This window comes from Nicotiana tomentosiformis, chromosome 6 (genome assembly GCF_000390325.3).
Source record: "Nicotiana tomentosiformis chromosome 6, ASM39032v3, whole genome shotgun sequence".
In the NCBI taxonomy this organism is placed as follows: domain Eukaryota; kingdom Viridiplantae; phylum Streptophyta; class Magnoliopsida; order Solanales; family Solanaceae; genus Nicotiana; species Nicotiana tomentosiformis.
The window spans coordinates 118,559,968-118,577,943 of record NC_090817.1 but is presented as its reverse complement, the minus strand read 5'-3'; the positions used below and the strand labels follow the sequence as shown (position 1 = coordinate 118,577,943).

Sequence of the window (17,976 nt, the reverse complement as noted above, 5' to 3'; positions counted from 1 at the left end):
TTCAACCTAGCCGACAAGCCTTAGAATCTAACTTCTAACATCCGAAATTTCTTATAAGATCTGAATCTCGCAACATACACCTTGTATAAGTCTGAACAAGCTGTACCAAGCCGCAACTATAACCCAAGATACAATCGCATGATATACCGTATAACTCAAATACTCATAGCAATGATTTTTAATCACAACAGTTGTCCAAAATAATCCAATTCCAGTAATAAACCTCATATCAAACAAGACTCCATTCTGAAAGCTTCATACACTACCGATGATGAAAAGAACATGCAGAAACTCATAACTATTCATCAGATCAACCAGTCATGGAACTCCCTCTCCTTCGACAAGAACTATAGCAAATTTCTAAGCCGACTTTCGATATTATCCTTCTAACCATGCTGTAGTCTATTCCGATAGTATCCATTCTAGGTCCAATGACCCCATCCTCGATCTCTACCTCTGCAAGTCATAACTGATTCACTAGTATACCCCGAATCGAAACCAATACAACATATAACCGTGCAATCAACTCGTCGATAGCAGACTCCCCCACTTGGCTCAAAGCCACATAACAAAAGACTCAATAACATCATGATACCCATACTCTATTACTACCAGAATCCCGCACAGAAATTCAACTAAATCCTTCGTAATCTCATGTAACACAAACCATATAATACCTCAAATCTCGCATTCATCCTCGTGATAGTCAGGTCAACTGTTACAACCGATCCAAACTCAAATCGCACAAATATACCCCACTGGTAGAAAAGAAAGCCCCCACACAATGTTATAAAAAACACACATCCGTAGATTACCTCGCAGGTTATAACCCATATGCTTAGCCTCAAACTGACATCTCTTTATACCCTTTCACAGCCACAACTACTAAGCAATCACTTAATCTCCCTAAGTCTGATCTCGACAATAAGACATGAGAACATATTTCGTTCTAGCATTAAGCAACAGAAAGGATCCTTCAATGCACTTATACTCGAGGTTGTACGTCACATCAAAACGAAAATCAAGCACCCAATGGCCCCTCATTTACATTTCAAGGAAACACTTCTCGTCGCATTCAAATCGTCTTAACACATCCCGCAGTCACATCATACTCTTCACAAGCCATTCCATCGCACATCGAGCCACAAATTCCATTCGTAGGTACATTACCGGACATATGAATCAAAATGTAAAAGTTACAACTGAAGCTACCGAGCTTAAGATGCGGTCTAACCATGGCCTCAAGTCCTCCAGACTGGCCCATCACCAAAACACAAAATACACATCTCGAACCTCGTTCATAGAATCACAAGCCGGCGATGCACAGCCGATACCGAGCACTCACATGCGCATACGAATGCGTGGAAGTAATTCAAAGAGTTACACTTCAAGCTGAATCAATGCCGCACGATAAAGAGAGAAAGATGGGAAGTATATCCTAAAAGTCCTGTAGCCTCTCGAAGTTAGGTATGGACATCATCATACCGATCCACAAGACTCTACTAGACACTTGCTCATGACTTGTAGAACTTATGAACCTAGAGCTCTGATACCACCTGTCACGACTCAAAATCCCATTAGTCGTGATGGCACCTAACTCAACCCGCTAGGTAAGCCAATTAACAACTATCCAATTCTAATGATATTTAATAAGACAATTAAGTAAAGAAATTATCTGAATTTTATACATTTCCCAAGGACTAGTAGTACAAATCATGAGCTTCTAAGAATAGAATTTACAAAACTGAAATGAAATAAATATATCGTTTGTTTGAAAAGTACATAAACAGAGTTTTATAGATCTAAAGCTACCACGAACAAGGGGCAGCTACAACCGGGACGCAGTACATCTTCAATCCAGCTCCCATCGAACACCGCAACATCAACAACCAATATCAGCACAGAAGGTGCAAAAGTGTAATATGAGTACAACCGACCCCATGTACTTAGTAAGTAACAAACCTAACCTTAGGTTGAAAGTAGTGACGAGCTAACACAAAGTCGGGTCCAATACCAATATCCCACAATAGTTCATAACAACATAATACAAGTAATAAAAGATATATCTCAGAAGTAAAATGCTCAGTCCGTTCACAGTTCCAGAAAAATAGGTATTTATTTTCAAGTGTCTCAGTAAAAACCCAAATCTTTTACCGAAAAAGCCAAAATACGAGTAAGTTTGAAAACTGTGAATTTTCCCAAAAGTCCTTTCAACAATAAGTAAGATGTTTCATTTTCCTTTCATATAGCAAGTGTAAGATGTCTCTCTATACCCATATGTCAAAATGTACGAGAGGTCATAAATGACGTGATACTATATAACATGAGAAAAAATGTATCTCTATGCTTGTATGTCAAGTGCGCATGCCAAATGCGATGTAAATCAGTGATAAAGATCATATGCGTACTCTCAGAGTATATGTTCACTCCGTCCTCCTCGGCACTCAACACTCGGCACTCGCACTCGGTACTCGACACTCGCACTCGGTACTCGACACTCGCACTCAGTAAGTACCTGCGCTCAATGTGGGTGTGCAGACTCCGGAGGGGCTCCTACAACCCAAGCTCCATAATCCTCACGGGCAACTCACATGCCATAATATCAATATCTGGAATCGCACAGATAACTCACGTACTGCACGGACAACTCACGTGCTATAGTAAGCCAATCTGACCCACTGCAGCGTGCAACCCGATCCCATAATCATCCTCACAATCAGGCCCTTGGCCTCACTCAGTCATCAATCTCTCCAGTCTATCGAGCTCACAATGTCATGATACTAGCCAGAAAATAATGATATAAAGCATCAATAAATAACAAAAGAGACTGGGATATGATATGCATGTGAATGCGTGTGATTGAGTATGTAATGCAATGAAAGCAGATTACTCAATAACAGAAATGACCTCAGTAGGTCCCGACATGATAAACATGTAGCCTAGACATGATTTCTAACATAATCACAGCTCGATAACTCTAGTACATGGAGATTTCATGATTTCAAACAAGTTCAGTTAACTACACAATACCACAAAAATAACGAAAATCACAGTTCACAAGGTGCACGCCCACACGCCCGTCACCTAGCATGTGCGTCACCTCAAAAGCAAACACATAACACGTATATTCGGGGTTCATACCCTCAGCTCCAAGATTAGAAGAGTTACTTACCTCGAACAAGCCAATACCAATGCCGAGCAAGCCAGACGATGCTCAAAAGATGCTATCACGTGCGCTCCGACCTCCGCACGACTCGAAACTAACTAAAAATAACTCAAGTACATCAAACAATGCTAAATGAAGCATTCCCGATCGAAAAAGATCAAATCTTGAATCAAAAGCCCAAAATCGGCCAAAAGCCCAAACCAGGTCCGCACCTCGAAACCCGACAAAATTTACAAAATCCAACAACCCATTAAATTACGAGTCCAACCATACTAGTTTTACTCAAATCCGACTCCAATTCGATGTTCAAAACTCAAAAATTCGTATTATGAAACTTTAGGCCAAACCCCCCAATTTACTCTTTAAAATTCACAATCCAATTACCAAAAACGAAGATAGATTAAGGAAATATAACCAAAAATCGAGTAAAGAACACTTACCCCAGTCCACAAGATGAAAATTGCTCCAAGAATCGCCTCAATCTGAGCTCCATAACTCCAAAAATGTAAAAATGACCAAAACCCTCGAAATAGAGTTCTTATAATTTGCCGAGACGCCTTTTTTCGCGAATGCGGAAAACCCATCGCGTTCGCGATGAACAAAATATCCTGCCACCAAAATATTCTATGCGTTCGCGATACACCCCACGCGAACGCGACGAACACTGCTGCCAAAGTTTTGCGAACGGGACAAACCTTACGCGATCGCATAGAAGAACGCTCAAATTCCTAGTTGCCAACCTCAACACTACGCGAACGCGATCCTCCATACGCGAACGCAAAGAGGACTTGCCCTAACTCTACGCGAACACGGGACATACTTTGCGATAGCGAAGAACAATTTGCTGCTGCCATCAAAATACACTACGCGTTCGCGACACTTGCCACGCGAACGCGATGAAGGATTGAGACACGAGAAATCAGCAGGACACAACAATGTAAACATGAAGGAAAATGATCCGAAATCAATCCGAAACACGCCCGAGCCTCTCGGGACCACGTCCAAACATACCAACAAGTCCCCTAACATAACACGGACCTACTCGAAGCCTCAAAACTCACATAACAATATCGAAACGATGAATCACACCTCAATTCGAAATCAATGAACTTTGAAACTTCAAGCTTCCACAACCGATGCTGAAACCTATCAAATCACGTCCGATTGACCTCAAAGTTTACGCACAAAGTCACATTTGACATTACAGGCTTGTTCCAACTTCCGAAATCGGAATACGACCCCGATATAAAAAAATCTACTCCCGGTCAAACTTTTCAAAATTTCAACTTTCGCCATTTTGAGCTAAATTCAACCACGGCCTTCGAATCACAATCTGGACGCGCTCCTAAGTCCAAAATCATCCAACAAAGTTAATGGAACCATCAAAATTCCAATTCGAGGTCAAATGCTAAAAAGTCAAACTTGGTCAACTCTTTAAAATTTAAAGCTCCCTAGTTGAGAATCATTCTTCCAAATTAGTCTCGAATAACCTGAAAACCAAACCGACGATTCACACAAATCAAAATACATCTTACGGAGCTACTCACGCCGGTAAACTACCGAGCGAAGTGCATATGCTCAAAACGACTGGTTGGTCCTTACAAAAATGCTCTAAAAGTATATATTTGAATACTATCTTAAACCTTCCTCCAATCATTAGGGATCATTTTTGTCATTCTCTCAAAGTTCTAAAGTATTTCCATATTTAAATGTTAGTGTCTCGACTTAGCTTTCTTGAACACAGACCCACAACGACGCCGTATTACTCCCTCCAGAAAACCCAAATCAAACCTCTTCATCTTACTTGTGAGCCTATAAACCCCAATTTGCTGCTTCACGAGTCCTTATATTTTTTCGCCATGGACGAAGAAGAAATAGAGAAAGCAGTGGTAGCGTATTTGAAGAAGAAGGGTTTCAAGCAAACTGAGCTTGCTTTTCAAGAAGAACAGCAACTTAATAAAAACACAAATTCCCAGGTTGACCCTGACGTTACCAAAAAAATCCTCTCTTTCTCTGAGTAAGTCTCTTCTTTTCCGTAAATGTTACTGTTTGACTGCCTGGATTAAGTTGTAAACTCAATATGCTTTATCATTTTAATCTGAGGTAAACAATAGGACAATGTAGACTCTAAATTATACGCTGTTTGTCTCATATAGTGGTTAGAAGATTTGTCAAATAGTGCAATTCAGCTGTACTTTTTTCATATACCCGTAGGGTCCGGGCCAGCTTGCGCGTACCATGGGGTATCTGCTGCACGCCAAGGATCGGACAGATGGGAAGAAATCATCTCGTGTTTTTGCCTCTGAAACTGAGACCTCATGGTTCTCAACCCCAATTCATTTTAATAAACAATTTTAAATGCTGTTTATCAGGACCTTTTTACCAAACACATATGACTGCTTATTTTCAGCTTCAACATTTCTATCCTGACATATAATTGCTTATTCATGAAATCAACTCCAGCACTTAGTGCTTAAGAGTACTTTTATTCAATTAAGGCAAAACAGCTTCTTAGTTGGTTGATATATAAGGGGTCTGCTAGTTGTTTTTACTGGTAAGAAACTGCAACATTATGATCTAGAACCAATCCTCCAAGTAATGACGTATCCCTTTCATTTTGAACTTTTCTTGATACTGCTTCACAATTTTTCTGTTGACATGTATCATAATATGTTAGTGATAACATTGTACCATTTTCCTGATTCCTTTAGGAACTTTGGATTTTCAATCTAGTGATTGTGCTCGCTAAATGAAACGAACACATGGAAAGGGTTGTTTTACTATAAGACTTGCGAGAAGATTTTCGGTTTAACGCTCACCGACTCTAAGTGAAAGTCTTGGTTGTTGTAATAAAGCAAAGCTTTTCTGGAATTTTTCCTACATGTATCTTTGATAGCATTCTGAATCTAATTTTCATGATTTCAGATTTGAAACTGGTCCTGAACGGTACCAAGAAGAATATAGCAAGCTTCGATCATGGGCTTATAGTTCACTGGATTTATATAAGGTTGGTCCCTTGAATTGTGCTGAACAGTATACATAGGAGGTATTTGATGTAGTATAATGATGGATGTTTCCTTGATCAAATCACATGTGATGCACTAATATAAGGTCTGTCACCAATTTAACCCCTATGTACACTCTTAAAGCTAGATGTTTAGTTAGTTTTTTTTGCTGGAACAATTTACCCTGTTAAATAGTCCTGATGAATTTTTGTACTTTATTAGCTCCCTGGTCATAGCATAGTTTTTTTGTCCTCATGTATTGGAGCTAACTTTTGCCTATCTTTTGTACTCATTTGCATCTGCTTGATGCCTATTTATGAAACACCTTTACTTCATAAAAAATAAAAATAAATAAAAGGCCTGTCAGCAGTAAAAAGCATAGGCAATAAACACATATGGAAAAGACCTATCAAAAAAATTAAAGTAAAATAAATAAAAAATGAACACATATGGAAAGTAGAGGCCCTCTGTTATTTAAGTATTTCTATTCCTCAATTTAATGTATTGGGGCGATTAAGTGAGCATCTTGACCTCTTAATTCTTCAGGTGCTATGCCTTTCTGGCAGTGAGGTCTTTGGAATTGAGTTCACATATTTCCGATTCTCATCTCTGGTTTATTGCCTGTGCTATAAGCGTAGCAGTGAGTCAATTTAGAGTTTAGGTTAAACATAAGCATTCCAAGGCACCCAAGGATACAGCTTGGTGGTTAATGAAGTAGATTGAGAACCATGAGGTCTTAGGTCAAGTCCCAGTGGAGGTAAAAACACAAGGTGTTTTCTTCCCATCTGTCCAAGTATTGGTGGATAGAGTTACTCGGTACCTTTGCTCCAGAGCTAGCAGGTACCCAGTGAATTAATCAAGGTGTACGCAAGCTGATCCGAACACCGCGGTTATCAATAAGAAAAAAAAAGCATGACAATTCTGCTGTTTTTGTACATGTTAGGCTGTGTGATTGTACAAGGATGATCCTTTCTGTTGAATTAATCTCTTTAGGCTTCACTATTCTGTGTTTTCCGGTAATCATTGAAGCTACCTTCAATTTATTGTCCCTTTTTGTTTACCTTTTAGGGTTTGTTATCAGCTCTTTCTGTCATTCATCCATCTCTCTCCATAAAAGCCTTTCTGTTCAAATGGAAGGAATTTCATATCCTAAAGAACCATAGGAGCTATTAGAGATACACATGAAGCAATGTTAATGGCGAGTATTCTGTTTCCTTTTTTCCTTTTGGTCTTTTCTCTTCCTGCAGTGCGGTTACGGGTTACAATACCTTTCTGATTCGCAGAGTTGATATTTAACCTTTGTTAATTCTAACAGGTTGACCATTGTTTCCTATATCGGGATTGTCAGTCTTTATCTTTCAATATGTAGACTCAGTTTTTTAATGTGTAGGCTCATTTAAGATAACCTTATTTTTGTTGATTATTGTTATCCTCTTTCACTCGTTAATGAGGGATTCATCTGAACATTTATATTTCAATCTTGCAGCATGAGTTGCTTCGTGTTTTATATCCTGTGTTTATTCATTGTTTCATGGAACTTGTCGCTAGAGGTCATATTCAAGAAGGTATACTTTATCAGTTACGTTTTGGTTGTTTCTGGATCATTGGGAGAAAAATTATAACACAGTTCTTCTATTACCAGCTCGAGCCTTTTTTGATAGTTACCGTGAAGACCATGAGATGATGCATTTGCGTGATCTGCAGAAGTTAGAAGGTGTTCTCTCACCGTCCCATCTAAAGGTACATCACTATTCTAGCACCTATACAGACGTCCTTTTGCATGCTTAAGTGTGTCATATGCTTACTGAATATCTTAAAATGCAGGAAATGGAATTTGCTCATTCTATACGGCTTAGCAAAGTGAACATAAAGATGTGTCAGGTACTCTCTAGATCCCTCTGCTTTTTCAGGCTGAAATTATCATATGCTGCTATTGTGCCTGCTAATGTCTCAACTGTGCAAGCCAAGCGTGTCTGGGGTTGTTAGCAATTGGTGACAAATGCATATTGTATTAAAAAGGAGGGAACAAAACGAACTTATGTGATATTTTAATTTAGATTGTGTTCTCTTTTGCTTCCTGATTTGGACCACCTTTATTCTGCTATGAAACAACTTGATTTAAAGATCTGTATCTTTTTTTTTTTTGGAACATTAAAGCATGAAATTCATAACAACTTGATTTAAAAAGAAAGAGCTTGAAATTGTAACATTTGCCATATTGTCCTTCTCCTTTAATTTTCTCACCATTTCTCCTTTCACATAAAATATTCCTGGTTGGTGCAGTAGCAAAACTCCTATTCATTAAGTTGATAACATAGTGAAGGCCACTACTTTGACTTAATGAGAAATAGGATGGGGGGGTTGGGGTGGGGGTGGGGGGGGGGAGGGACCACTTCATCTCAAGGTCATGTATGTTTGTGGAACTGAACTATGATATTTTATGTGCTATTCTCATGACCAAGTATAATTGTCATTATGCACATTAAAGGAGAAGTCATCTGCCTAATAGTTTGTCTAGTGTGGTGGTTTTACACGCAGCTTGATAACTGTTTCTTGGCGAATGAGACAGATCTAACACCATTTAATATTTAACTTTAACTTCTTGTCCAATTCAAAGAAAACTCTTAACTTCTTGTATGTAGTGTAACACCTTAAACATTTCTGCCTTTGCACCATGCACACATGTAGATTTTAACTAGATTAACTTTTTGATTTGCTTTGCTACTCTGAACAGTACTCTTATGACCTTTTGCTGCAATACTTGCACAAGACAGAGTCTATTACAATGCTTGGAATCATCAATGAGCGCATAAATTTTCAAGGTGCAGTTCCCACTTCGTCTGACAAACAAAGTTCCCACCTTTTCTGCACAGCTGCATTCAGCCTTTCTATTTTCAGCTGTTTTAAATTGACCATTTTCATTTAGTTTAAATATTTATTTCACCATTAAATTTATAAAGAGGAGCAATAACATCTTTCCATCTTCTTTGTTAAGATAACCCAACCGGATGAGAAGGAAGAAGAGAAAAAAGTTGCGAGAGAAGCTGAAGCCTTCCACATATAACCCCTCTTTTCTCTGATCCCTTTCCCCTGATACAACAAATGCCCATTAGTGCATCCACTGAAGAAAGACAGGGAAAAGGAAACGTACCAATTCCAAGTCCCCTCCTTTCTTTCAAATCATTGTTTGTTTTGTCCCTCCAATGATCATTAACCATCTTTACCCTCGAAAACCACACATGTGACAGAATCCTGTACCTTGTTCCTCAATCATTATATAATCATCTGCTGTAGTTTGGAGTTATGTATTTATTAAATTAAGTACAATATTAAGCTCATTTATGTCAAATGGCAGTTTCTCCTGGACAGCCTGGCTCCATATCTGATGATGCAGAAGTTGTAACTCTCGTTGGAAGTGGCCCTGATGCTAGCCTCTTAAATCAGAAAGAAATTCATTGGGGGGTAAGCAAATGATCGTACCAATAAAGCAAGCTTATGCTTTTCGATGGAGGATGTAGTACTATCAGCTTAGACTATTTTATCTGTCAATACCTCAAGCTATTTGATGAATATTCTTGTTTGTTGGTTAGCTGCCCATGAAACAATAGCTGAAAAATCTTCTCATGCTAATGTGGAAGATTGAAATACAAAAAACCAAAATAAAAAATAAAAAATAATCAAATTCCCTTACCAGCAGATAGTGGAGGGAGTGCATTGAGTTGTTGAGAGAGGAGGGTAATTAGTGGGAGAATAGCAAAACCAGCAGATAGTGGAGGGCTGAGTGCATTGAGTTGTTCTTCCAGGATTCGTTTGGAAAAAAAGGTGCCCTATAGTTCATCAAAGTAATCAGAGACCATTTGCATTCGGATCCGGACCCATTATCAAATTCTTTTTGGTAAAAACCGTGAGAGATTAAAGTATAAATCTGGACAGAGACAAAAATACTTGGTGATTCCATCACATCTGCCTAAGTATTGATGTATATGGTTACATGAACATGTGCTAGTGGGGGGTAGTAGATACTCGGTGGAATAGTCGTGATGTGCGCAAGTTGGCCCAAATAACATCATTAGTGAAGGGGAAAAGGAGAGAAAAAGTAGAGGGTGGAGCACGTGATTTTTCTCATCTATTTAAGCTTTGGTAGATAGAGTTATCCAGTGCCGGTGGGAGGTAGCAGGTACCCCGTGGAACTAGGCGAGGTGCGCACAAGCTGGTCCGACACCTTTTTTATATATAAAAATGAGCTACTAGTTGTTGACATGTGATAAGCTTACTCCTTTGCGTATCAACTAATATTGGCTAATGAGAGAAGTCCTGGGTGATCATTGCTCCGATGCTTCGGGCGAAACCAATTCCCAAGGTGTGACAGGCGGGCGTGTAAAAGACCCTGGGAAATATGGCATGCTGATTGTAGCCATTCTAGTTTCGTGTTTTGTGATATTGAGGATTGCTTGGGTTATGCTTTTGAAAAGTATTGGCTTAAATGAACTGTTAAGAGAAAGTGTTAGCTTAAATGTGTTAGTATCTAGTGCTGCTATGTTACTTGGACTAAGCGTTTTGGCCAAATGGCTGGTGTTGACATGACACCTGGTGCGGGTGGAATTCATGTTGGATCTGGTCAAATAACGTGGACAGTTTGACTTTAATTTGGCAGATGAAGAGACTGGAGAGATGGGTTTTCCCCTTCTCTTTTTCCTCATTCTCTTTTTGTTGTTATTACTTATTACAGAGTGAGAAGGAAGGAGGGGGGGGGGGGGGGGCAATAGTAGCTTTTTCTTCCTATAAGATGGGCTTTTTACATAACTTTTGGCTCAAATATGTGATAGGCTGAATATGTAATGCGAAAGTATGGTAGCAGGCCTAATGTGATGATGATTCATAACATGACCTACCTTTGATATTCTATTGGTATCCACATATCCTAGACAGAACTTTTCGAGCCTGACACCTTGACATGAATCATATATCACGCTCTTTCAAGAATCTGTGTACTGTAGGTCTTCTGTGTTTTAAATTTTTATTCCCAGGAGATGTGTTAACAATTTAACTTGTGGCAGCTGCTTGAAGACTCTTTAGAAGAACGGTTAGAAAAGACAGGAGGTATGGTTCCAGATTCGGAAAAGTTTGATGGAGATCCTAAGGAAGGAGAAGTGGAAGAAAACAAGGTATTGAGTTCCTGTCAGTTCATTTCCCACTTAAATTAATTGATAAGTATTTCCCACTTAAATTATTGTTTATCTTCTATTTCATTATTGGCGTAAATTTAATTTGGTGCACATCCTTCCACATTTTTTTTCTGAAAAGATGACATCCTTCGTCATTTACTGTTTGTATCTGCTTTCTTTTCAGAAGAAGTCAGTTGAAGGTGGAAAACAAGGTGCATCTCTTAAAAAGCAAAAGAAGGACAAAGTTGGGGTTGCAACAGGGAAATCTTCTCGTACAGAGGGCAGCACAGTGACAACTGCACCACGTGTCAAACCGGAACTTGCTTTACCTGCTATGTATTCCTCACAATGTCCTCTTATTTTACTTACCAAAAGAAAAAAAGAGAATGCCCTATTATTTTTCTCACTTCTACATTCCCCTTCCCACACTTGGAAAAGACACTCTTTTGGAGGTGTAATTTTATTTCAAATACTGTTATGATCTGTTAGGGAAACATGCCAGTAAGGATTCATATAGTTGACTCCAACTTGTTATAATTGAGGCGTAGTTGTTGTTGTTGTTGTTGATCCGTTAGGGAAACATTTATACTGCTAAGGAGTTGTATCAAAAAGGAATATTGCATAGGATGAGAAAAATAGGATTGACCAGCAATCCGCTGCAGCATGTCATGCTCATAGTATATTTCCGTATGTTCACTCACATTCTCTTCCAATATATTGCGGTCTTTAAGCATGAAAAATATGGATGCAAGAGAACAGATAAATAAAGTATTTTCTTGTATGCTTGTACCAACAATATTATTTGTCATATCTTTGGGAAGGGGAGCATGTTTTCATGAAATGAAATTATATTTTACGTATGTTATCATTCTCTAAAAAATGAAATTATATATTAGATGGCTTTTGCTCTTGATTCTTTCTCTTTGTTTTCTTTTCCCAAAAATCCTACTTTAGTTAAAGCTTTCTCTGAGACTTTTCCTTGATTTGAAGTTGGTAAATCTTCGACAGTATTGATCTAAAACATATGCTGCTTCCTATTTCTAGGATCTTGGATCATTCTTATAACTGAGAAAATATTTGTCACAGTCCTGCAGAGGTAGAACATTCTATTCTGGAAGACTTGAGGAACCGTGTGCAGTTGAGTAATGCAGCATTGCCCTCTGTTAGCTTCTATACATTTGTTAATACACATAATGGGTAAGTTTCAGGATCTTGAATCTTGTAGGTGTGGAATTTCTTTCCAGTTATCCTGTTCTTAGTTGAGTTTACCTGTAAATCTTTGTAGACTAAACTGTGCATCAATATCACATGACGGATCACTGGTGGCTGGTGGATTCTCAGACTCGTCTTTGAAGGTGTTTGTAGCTTCTGAATAGCGTCGATATTTTGTTATCACAAACTAATGTATCTGTTGATCCTTGAACACCTTCTAATCTAAGTCCCACATTTTACAGGTTTGGGACATGGCAAAGCTTGGGCAACAAACTGGTCCATGTAAGTCCAACATGATAGTCCTTCCCAATGCTATTGCTCTTTTCATGTTTCAAGATGTATATTAGTCAATGAGGTGGTATGGGTGCCTTGTAATACCTCGGCAAGTCAGAGTACAACTGGCAAACCAGACAGCAATTTTTCTTGTCCTTTTTTTTAGTTTCCTTTGATAAGTAGATAAAATATTATTTCACTGTAAAACTGCAGTAGGGTTGTGAAGTTAGTTACATCACAAAGACTGTTGGTGGGAGGGATAGGGGACAGTAAAGCTTAACTACCTCTAAGCTACTGGATTTGATAGCTCTTATTCACCTTGCAGAAGGGATATAGACAGATATCTCATAGTTCCCTACAAAATCCTGTGAAATCAGCTGATACACTATTTCTTTATGTCATATCAGCAGTTGAGATTAATTCTTAAACTGATCTCCACTAGATAAGAAATTACGCTCTCCAGCCCATAGGGCTTTGGTCTAAGTGGTAAGAGTGTTGCGCGTCATGTGTCAGTTAGACGCACGTCACGAGTTCGAACCATAGCAGACAAAAGCCTGGTATTTAAGTCGAGAGGGGGAGAGGGATGGACCCATTATCTACCGAGTTTCGAACCGGGCTTCAGCTAGCCCTCAAGGATTTCTCGGTTAGCAGAAAAGCAAAAAGAAAAGAAAATACTATCTCCATGCTAATTGTTTTCTGAGGGCGAATCTAGGCCCCTTTAAAGGCTGCTAACTTTGAATAATTCATCCATCAAAACTAGAATCTACATATTCAGAGACTATATGAAAGGCTACTGTTTTTGATTGAGGGAGTAGTCGTCGTTGTTCTTGCCATCAAAACCATTTGAAAGATTACAAGTTGCTCTTCTTTCATTTCAAAGCTATGAAAATATATAAAAGTCTCAATCAAGGATCGATTTGTTTGACTCTCTAGTAGCAAAATAAGACAACTACTTTCGGGCCAAGGTAGTATTGTTCTAGGTGCCTTTGCGGCCCAACTTTTTCAAGAACAATTAAAAAGACTTGGTCACAAACTACCCATTGACCATTGTTCTCCACTTTGTCCCCTGCTTCCATGCGTAATGTCTAGCAACCTTCTGGAACGGGATTAATGTTAGATATCACATGCTCAACCCCAAAATATTAATTGAACAACCTTCTGGTCTAATAGATGTCCCACTCTGTCTTGCTGGTTCTATAACCAAAGACAGTCTTACTTCTTCCTTAGACAAGCACGCATACCTGTTTGCAGCTCTTACCTGCTTTGCCATGAGCATTATCATGTATAGTCATGGTAATGTAGGGTGGAACTCATTTTACACGTGCAAGCGCATGTATTAACTTGTGACACTCAAGTCTTGACCATGCTAACGCCATTACTTGGTGATGATTAAGATTTCTTTTTGAGCTGAAAATGTACTCATGCATAGTTGATTACGTAAAAGTAGTATTTAGATGCCAGGAAGGGATTCTTTTGTGGAGCTCTAGTTATGCTAGCTATAATCGAAACTTGGAAGTGTTTGTGTTATTCTCAACTCTATGATGTCCTAAATTAAAATAAGTAACCTTGTCTCTTAGTAGAGTGTAAACCTGTACGCATTTAATATCTTACAAAAGAAATCATTGTTAATGTCCCCCCCCCAAAAAAAAAAAATACACCCCCCCCCCCCCCCAAATGAAAAAGGAATAGTTGATGAACAGTACTAGAACCAGCTTTTTTGCAGGGGGAAACTGATTCACCTTCTAGTGAGCATGTGCTTGGCTCAAGTGGTGGAAGAAGATGTTATACATTATTTCAGGGCCATTCTGGGCCTGTTTATTCTGCGTCCTTTAGTCCGTACGGGGATTTTCTTCTATCTTCTTCATCAGATTCAACAAGTATGATATCATACGACTCTTCTTGCTATTTGCTCTATGTCATTTTTTATTCATTTAGATTCTGATAGTTACTGCAGTTTTGGTGTGCACACTCTAACATGAGCTCGTATGACCCTTTTGCTAAATATTTCTATGCAGTTCGCTTATGGAGCACAAGGTTAAATGCTAATCTTGTTTGCTACAAAGGCCACAATTACCCAGTATGGGATGTTCAGGTTGGTGGCTAGTTTGTCATTTGTTAAGTTTGGTATGATGATTCCTTTTTTGACTGTAAATGTGGTAGTAATATATTTGCAATCACTTTGAGTAACTCACCTAAAAGACTATATTCTTCTGGGCATGTCTTATTCCACTTTGTTTTATTGGTCGTCAAATGAAATACAGCCCAAGTTTAATGGATTTTTTATGCATTATTGAAGCCATTTTCTAATGTCAAAAAATTATAAGTTTTCCCTTGGAGATAAATGACAGGGAACCCATGTTCTAATGTCAAAAAGAAGTTTCATAGTGTTATAGCTACCGCTTATTGCAGCTTGAGCTAGCTAGATTACCATATTTCTATTGTTGACATATTTTAGTTGTCTCCTCTCTTGAGCAGTTGGTGCTTGCTCATGGTGAGTATAGATAAGAGTCCTCAAGAGTCAAGATGGGCAAATAAATGTTATGGTTTTCACTTCACATTTTGTGTGCAGTTTAGTCCAGTTGGTCATTATTTTGCCAGTTGTTCACATGACCGCACTGCAAGAATCTGGTCTATGGACAGAATACAGCCTCTGAGAATAATGGCCGGACACTTATCAGATGTGGATGTGAGTACCTATTTTGTGCCCCATTCACTGGACGACTATTTTCTAATCTGATCTATGTAGGCATCGATATCACTCCATGTGGCTGGTATTATACATCTTAAGTTACTTGACCCACTTTCATATTTGTCCCCCATAATTACTTGGCTACTTCTATAAAATGGCAAGCTTTACATGTTCAAATATCCAAGCTAGTACTCCCTCACGTCCCAATTTATATGATATCTTTCCGTTTTGGGATGCCCCAAAATGTTCGACATCATACCAATGCTAATATTGCTTTATACAACTTTTACAAATTACAAGAATCCAAGTTTGTTTAACTATTCTTATTTTAATACTTTTTTTATGATGTTTTCTAATGGGACAGAGGTAGTATAATATTTCTTTTCGCGTTGATTTGGTATATTTTCAACAATAATTGACACTTCATCATGTGAACTGTTATTTCTAATGTATCTCTAACTCCAATATGATAATCCGTCGATCTTTATTTTTAGAATCTCTGCAAATGGAACGGGGAGAGTAACTTTTACCTTGGTATCAAGTAGCTTGCTAACTGGAATCTTTATAAACAAGAGCAACCTTTTTTTTTTAAACTTGGATAACATTTGGGTAAGTGTTTACAACTCTTTTTCCTTCTCCGTTGGTGGAGACCACCACTATTATACTAGAAAAGGAATGAAGGTTGAATATTTTATTTGGAGAGATTGGGCACTAATAAAATGCTCTTACTATAACCATAACAGAATATTCTGAATTTGGATTTAAAACTATATTTTATTGAATGATATCATTCAAAAGTTTCTAGCATAATGAATTTACAATTGATCATTAAAATGGTCTAAGAAGGTATAGTAAAATACCGTTAGGATAGAACTGTTCAGTTGCTCTGCGATGTTGCTTGGAAGCATTTTCAATTGGTACTTTCCTTTCAATGAACATAAATCTAAGAACATGTTGAATTCACCATGTAGTGTGTGCAATGGCATGCAAACTGCAATTACATTGCAACTGGATCAAGTGACAAAACTGTACGCTTGTGGGATGTCCAAAGTGGCGACTGTGTCAGGATTTTCATTGGTCATAGGAGTATGATCCTATCATTGGCAATGTCTCCTGATGGTCGATATATGGCATCAGGTGATGAAGATGGAACAGTCATGATGTGGGATCTCTCAAGTGGACGTTGTATTACTCCTTTGGTTGGACACTCCTCCTGTGTATGGTCACTTGCTTTTAGGTAGGGAAGGACTTTCAGTTATAGAACTAAACCTTTTCTCCGTGTACTTTCAGAGGTGCACTCAAGTATGAAGTTCATGAAAGATGGTTGATATTTCAAGCTTATTTGTCCTATTTCAGTGGTGAAGGTTCACTTCTTGCATCTGGCTCTGCTGATTGCACTGTGAAATTATGGGATGTAACCACAAGCACAAAAGCGCCACTGAAAGAAGAGAAGTAAGTTTGACTTAAGCAAACATATACTCTGGCATTTACTTTCTTTTAGATTGCTAATACCAAGTGCTCTCTCTCAAACAGCAAACCTGGAATTAACAATAGACTACGATCATTGAAGACCCTGCCTACAAAAGCTACTCCAGTCTATGCTCTGCGCGTAAGAGTTATTATGATTCTCTCTCTATGGTTTTATTATGGGATCCTCTAAAAGTTGCATGTTATACTCTGTGAGCAGTTTTCTCGAAGAAATCTTCTATTTGCTGCTGGAGCTTTCTCGAAGGGTGCATGAATCCTTTGCTTTAGAGTTTCTTGATGTGAGATCACATCATGGCGGCCTTGCAAAATTTGGTATGTCATCAATGGCAAGCCATCCTTCTCACACCTCAGTTCTAATAAACTTCTGTTAGAGGAGCAAGTCATATTGGTGATACCTGTATCTCACTTGCAATCTTGCGTCGCTTAGTGTATTTTAAGCATGCGGTGGGGAGTTAAGAAATCTTGTGTTTTCTATGGTGGATAAACATTAGATATGTAAATGCAAGACATCTTTTATTTGCTGTGGTGGATAAACATAAGTAAACTCTAATCTAGTATATTGTTCTTAAAATACTAATGGTCCTTTTCTATTGTAATTTCAGAGATGGAATCTTGGAATCATGGCTAGTCAAGTCTTGCAATTGCCGATAATCATAGTTTCAATCTGCTAGAGCTCTCTTTGTGGTGTGACTGCTCAAGCATTTGTAGTCTAGTGTGTGTTCACCATGGTAGTTTACAGACCCTTTCCTAGTTTCTACTTTTGTGGATTATATTTAATTTTTTGCTGAACTAGAAAGTGTTTCGCGCATTATAGCTTGTGAACACTTCTTCGAAATTTTCTGTATTCAGGGGTTTTAATGAGTTTTACTGATTGCTTCTACTATTTGAATGAAGCAACTACAACTGCCAGGTTTCAGAGACTTGATCTTTTTCGGTTTAAGAGCACATTTCTCTCTACACGGGTCAAGGAATATTGAA

At 38.4% G+C, this 17,976-nt stretch overlaps 1 protein-coding gene across 3 annotated transcripts; it reads left to right on the top strand.

Annotated features, from left to right (window-relative positions):
* Positions 1-4,882: 4,882 nt before the first annotated feature.
* Positions 4,883-17,918, top strand: LOC104116802 (transcription initiation factor TFIID subunit 5). Of its 3 annotated transcripts, none has more exons than XM_033661456.2 (20): positions 4,883-5,183; positions 6,092-6,173; positions 7,658-7,736; positions 7,814-7,911; positions 7,996-8,052; positions 8,906-8,993; positions 9,527-9,633; positions 11,229-11,336; positions 11,524-11,672; positions 12,423-12,533; positions 12,622-12,691; positions 12,791-12,830; positions 14,534-14,698; positions 14,837-14,913; positions 15,391-15,507; positions 16,482-16,747; positions 16,867-16,962; positions 17,044-17,119; positions 17,198-17,310; positions 17,601-17,918. In XM_033661456.2, the coding sequence occupies exons 1-19, from the start codon at positions 5,026-5,028 to the stop codon at positions 17,249-17,251; spliced, it is 1,998 nt and encodes a 665-aa protein (XP_033517347.2). In that variant the 5' UTR covers positions 4,883-5,025; the 3' UTR covers positions 17,252-17,310; positions 17,601-17,918. The 3 variants fall into 3 exon arrangements, with proteins under 3 accessions (XP_033517347.2, XP_009626034.3, XP_070033840.1); XM_009627739.4 differs by having other exon boundaries at positions 4,884-5,183; positions 11,521-11,672; XM_070177739.1 differs by lacking the exon at positions 6,092-6,173 and having other exon boundaries at positions 4,885-5,183; positions 11,521-11,672.
* Positions 17,919-17,976: the final 58 nt, after the last annotated feature.

Coding starts and splice junctions, on each gene's coding strand:
- LOC104116802 (XM_009627739.4), top strand. CDS start 5,026: ATGGACGAAGAAGAAATAGAGAAAGCAGTGGTAGCGTATTTGAAGAAG. Junction 7,912..7,995: donor TCTCACCGTCCCATCTAAAG/GTACATCACTAT, acceptor CTTAAAATGCAG/GAAATGGAATTTGCTCATTC. Junction 12,534..12,621: donor TTTGTTAATACACATAATGG/GTAAGTTTCAGG, acceptor AAATCTTTGTAG/ACTAAACTGTGCATCAATAT.